General features: G+C 33.2%; 1 protein-coding gene across 1 annotated transcript; it reads right to left on the bottom strand.

Moving 5' to 3' along the window:
* Window positions 1–617: 617 nt before the first annotated feature.
* LOC139193519 (uncharacterized) lies at window positions 618–3,525 on the bottom strand. Its single transcript, XM_070816568.1, has 4 exons — window positions 2,256–3,525; window positions 2,039–2,169; window positions 1,896–1,971; window positions 618–1,812 (listed from the first exon to the last, which is right to left on the bottom strand). Exons 1-4 carry the CDS (start codon window positions 3,406–3,408, stop codon window positions 653–655), a joined length of 2,520 nt encoding a protein of 839 aa, XP_070672669.1. The 5' UTR covers window positions 3,409–3,525; the 3' UTR covers window positions 618–652.
* Window positions 3,526–5,428: the final 1,903 nt, after the last annotated feature.

Below are 5,428 nucleotides of genomic sequence, written 5' to 3'. Positions count from 1 at the left end.
CAGTTTTTGTTCTGCTTACGTGGCTATTCATGTTTTTGTTTATCCGTTGTCAAGTTTTAGTTCCCTATTATTAATTAAAGGGATTTTTTTTTAAATGTCATATGAATTTATACATATTTTTCAATTTGTCATAACTAAAATTTTAAGTGATTTGTCATATCAATTTTACGGAATCATTAATTTGTCATCTCATCCTAACACGTTAAGTGTTTTATCCATAATACTTGCATGTGACTTGTGTTATGGTTATTTTGGACATTTGACCTCATTTTCATTTTATTGTTTGCCATGAGCAAGGAAGAAAATATCGGTGATATCGGAAATATCGGTAGTCCGAAAACACGGAAATATCGATGGAAATATCGGTAAAATATCGATATCGATAAAAATTACATGGAAACCACGGAAATTGTAAGAAAAACTTGGAAATTTGTATTGAAACTTTGTAGGATGTTTATTTAGTCAATTATCTATTAGTTTATCACAAAAAATTGGAAGGAAATGCATTGCATGATGGATTTAACATTATCAAGTTGATTATATAGCGATCTGACAAACATTATGAGTGTAGAAAATATGTAGTAATTAATGAAAGAAGTCTAAACACACCATAAGCATTTATATATAATGAATTAGTACAATATTTTACACTTTAGTACCACATAGAGTTCCTATGAGGTTCAAATTTGTCACTATCTTCATCATCTCTATGTGTAGAATGAGTGTATTGTGAAGAGTAGTTATCAAATGATAAATCCCCAAAATAGTTTTGCATGTAATTGTTAATATGCCACCCATATGGATCCGAGATTGGTTGAGGTTGTCCATAAGAAAAATCATTTGAAGATTGAGGCTGGGATTGATTCCATGAGTCGCTCGATTCCATCCCAACAGGAATGGGATATGAAGGGTAGGGAAATGGTTGGTTATGAGTATAACCATAGTTACTACTTCCCAATCCAAAAGAGTCTGAAGTTCTAGATAACGAGTCATCTTCTTGACTTGACAAAATCCCTTTGCCTCTTTCTCTGCGAGTATAGTCCTTCCCTATGGCACCAATTCCTGGTCCTGCCCGCCTACTGCCATGGTCATCATCTTGTGTTGCATGCGTGAAGTTTGCCTCACCAGTGAAGGGGCTCATATATCCGGGAGGTGGTGGTCCATAATAGTTTCCATATCCACCACCACTACCTCCAGCTCCACTACCTCCAGCTCCATTATGTCCTTCATCATTCCCACCTCCGGTGGTAGGTGAGTCTCCTGATCTTGTACTAGAGCTATCATTAGTATCAGCACGATGTTGTGGTTGTGTAGGATTGGAAAAAGGTGGAATTCCAGTGTTGCTTGGCCTTGGGTGCAAAAGTTCTTCGAAAGAGTCAGCGCTGCTAGATCCCACCTCCTCCTCTAATACTCTTTCTACATTTATCCCTTCATTACGTGCTTCTTCAGCAACTCTGGGAGCTGGGTTGCCTTCATCATCATCTAAATGAAGAGGTCTAATCCATTGAAAAAGTTGGTTACCCTCCGTATCATCATCTTCACCAACAATATCAAACACATCTAGTGGGTCACCACGGTCGACATGATCGATTTCTGCTTCCTTATCTCGAATTTGAAGCTTCATGTTGTAGTAGCAATAAACTAATTTTTCCAAGCTACTATGAGCCAACTTATTTCTTTGCTTTGTATGGATGAGTGCAAATGTGCTCCAATTTCTTTCACAAGCTGATGAGGAAGCTGTTTGTGATAATACTTTTATTGCTAACTTTCTCACAGTTGGTGCATCGGTCCCATACATGATCCACCATTCAGCTACAATGAAAAATAATGTTGATAAGCCTAATAACTCCAACAAATTCTATTATAAACTTATAGTGAAATATGTTTATACTCACTAGGAGACATATTTGTTCGAGCAGCAACTGATGTTGGTTCTCCAAATGTTCTTCTTGCATCTTTAAACCATGTTAGCTGAATACAATAAATTGTGTTAGTTTAATCCAACAAAGTAATTATTATAATTTAAGTAATTGTGTACCTCATTTCCAAATTGGCCAACTGCTGGTGATGCAGGGTCTAATTTAGAGTATACATTATGTACAGCACGTATAAGGGTACCATCATCTCCAACACCGGGTCTGTATTGGTATCGGGGATTCAAATAATATGCTGTTCAAAGAAACACATACTCTAATAAGATAAATAATACTTATGCAACTAAAGAAATGAATTGCAAATTATGACATAATTTATACCTGCTGCATGCAAATCGTGGTATAATGTTTTATACCATCGGTCTTCAATTATTTTTACGACCCACCTTGCACCATGTTTTCTTTCCAATTCATCCTTCACTACACGCATCAACTCATATACAGCCCCCATAGTAGGATACACTTCTGTGTCAACGATCCGTAAAACTTTGTAAAGAGGTTCAAACACTTGACACACATGTTCTGTTTGACTCCAAAAAGCATGATCAAGCACTATACTTTCCACCAAACGACCTGTATTTGAGCGGCTAAAATTGTGGTTGGCCCAATCATCACTGGTGAATAGTTGCTTCAACCCTGCTTTCTTCTTGAGTAGGCTGTTTAATGCAATATAGTTGGTGGCGAATCGAGTGGTAGCTGGACGAATAATTTCTCCTCTGCAAAATTCACGCATCTTTGCCAACAACCAACCGTGATTGTAAATATAATTAGTGATCGTTCTAGCTCTTTTGACCACAGTAGCAACATTCTCTCTCTTCCCCATTGCCTCAAACATAAGATCAATACAATGTGCTGCACATGATGTCCAAAACACATTATGATGCTTCATTAACTTTTTTCCAGCTTTGACAAATGCAGACCCGTTGTCGGTCACGACTTGGACAACATTATGCTCTCCCACCTCCATGATTACATCCCTCAATAATTTGTAAATATATTTGTAATTCTTTATATGGTCTGAAGCATCAACAGACTTCAAAAAAATTGTCTTGCCCTTGGAATATACCATGAAGTTGATGATAGATAATCTGGTCGGGCCGGTCCATCCGTCACACATGATTGTGCAACCATTAGTTTCCCACTTTGACCTCAACTTGTTAACATACTCGCCAATGTCTTTATACTCCATATCCAAATATTTGTTTCTTATCTCATAGGGAGTGGGAGGTTGTACTCCAACACCGGCCTGTTGACATCCCACTACCATATTTTTGAAATGATGTGATGAAGCCTTCGCAGCAGGGACATTTTCATAGATAAAGAACTTGCTAATTAGACGCCCCATTCCCTCCTTCACATTACCTCCCTTGAAATAACTCCAAACACTCTTTTGACGTGCGTTGGATGACTTATATAAACTTGGGGCTATTGGTGGTGTTGGTTGTGATTCTCTAAGACTGCCTCCCCGTCTCATTTGTGCACCACCACTTGTCCCGGAACCTTGTCCCCTATTAGGAATTTTATGAAGGTGTTCTCTTTCCCATGCTGACTGTTTGGAGGCACGTAATGCTTGTTTCAAACTGCGTCGTTCTTCAGGTCCTATGTCATCATCACATTCGTCCTCATCGTCATCATCATCACTGTCAACCGCTTGGCCATAGACTTCTCCCCGTAGCTCAGCTCGAATATTTTCCATTCCTTGTGTCATCTTTTCCTTCTGCTGTTTTTTATTTTTTAATAATGTGCTGATGAATGCCTTCACTTCTGGGGAGACATTATCGCATCGTTGGACATTTTTTGATGGATCTAATCCACTAAGATGATACTTCAGTCGTGTCACTCCGCCACTCTTCATTACCCGACCACAATATTTGCAAATTGTGCCATGTTTGTTTCCGTCTATTGGGTCTCCATGTTCCCAAGCTGGATCACGTTTACTTGACATCTTAAATGTACCTATATTTATTTTTCATTAAAATTAGACAATTATTTTTTGATAAAAATAAGAGAACCTAAATAATAAAGTTATTCTACAGAAGAATTAAATACAAAGTAAAGAAAATGATTGTAAAAAGTTAAGTAATTATACAAATAATATGGAATAATAAAACCTAATATTAATGAATAATAATCCAATTTGATAATAATTCAATTTAATGAATAATAATCCAATTTGATAAAAAAAAAATCCTAATATAAAACATGGTGATGAATAATAATCCAATTTGACAATAATCCAATTTAATGAATAATCCACCAATTTGATAAAAAAATTATCCTAAATTAAAACATGGTGATGAATAATAATCCAATTTGATAATAATCCAATTTAATGAATAATCCACCAATTTGATAAAAAAATTATCCTAAATTAAAACATGGTGATGAATAATAATCCAATTTGATAATAATAATCCAATTTGATAATAATCCAATTTAATGAATAATCCACCAATTTGATAAAAAAATTATCCTAATATAAAACATGGTGATGAATAATAATCCAATTTGATAATAATCCAATTTAATGAATAATCCACCAATTTGATAAAAAAATTATCCTAATATAAAACATGGTGATGAATAATAATCCAATTTGATAATAATCAAATTTAATGAATAATCCACCAATTTGATAAAAAAAATTCCTAATATAAAAGAATAATAATCCAATTTGATAATAAAAAAACCTAATATAAAAGAATAATAATCCAATTTGATAATAAAAAAATCTAATATTAAAGAATAATAATCCAATTTGATAATAAAAAAACCTAATATTAATGAATAATAATCCAATTTGATAATGAAGATGGTAAGAGAAATAAAATAATAAATAATATTAAACATATTAAAATTATCCTAGGGAATAATTATACAACATTACTTAATTACTTAAAACAATTAATATTAACATTACTTAATTGCTTACAAAAATTAACATGCAAGTATTAATTACTTAAAAAGATTCACATACGAGTCCACACAAATTTATTTGTTGTTGTATAAATTACAATAATATAAATTTAAGTTTGTAAACTTACCTTAAATATTGAAGCCTTTGTGTTCAAGCTTTGGAATGGATCTGGAATGACTTTGAAAATGGTAAGGAAAATAAAATAATAAATAACATTAAACATATTAAAATTATCCTAGGGAATAATTATACAACATTACTTAATTACTTAAAACAATTAATATTAACATTACTTAATTACTTACAAAAATTAACATAATTAACATGCAAGTAATTACTTAAAAAAATTAACATACGAGTGCACACAAATTTATTTGTTTTTGTATAAATTACAATAATATAAATTTAAGTTTGTAAACTTACCTTAAATATGGAAGCCTTTGTGTTGCTTGGCTTTGGAAAGGATATGGAATGGTTTTGAAAATGGTATGGGAAGAAGAATGTAAGTTAAAATTCGGTGAATGCCTCTGATGATGAAAGAATGTAAGTATATAACAGACATTGACACTGTTTTGCA

Source organism: Malus domestica, chromosome 17 (genome assembly GCF_042453785.1).
Source record: "Malus domestica chromosome 17, GDT2T_hap1".
NCBI lineage: Eukaryota > Viridiplantae > Streptophyta > Magnoliopsida > Rosales > Rosaceae > Malus > Malus domestica.
This window is presented reverse-complemented; position numbering and strand designations above follow the sequence as displayed.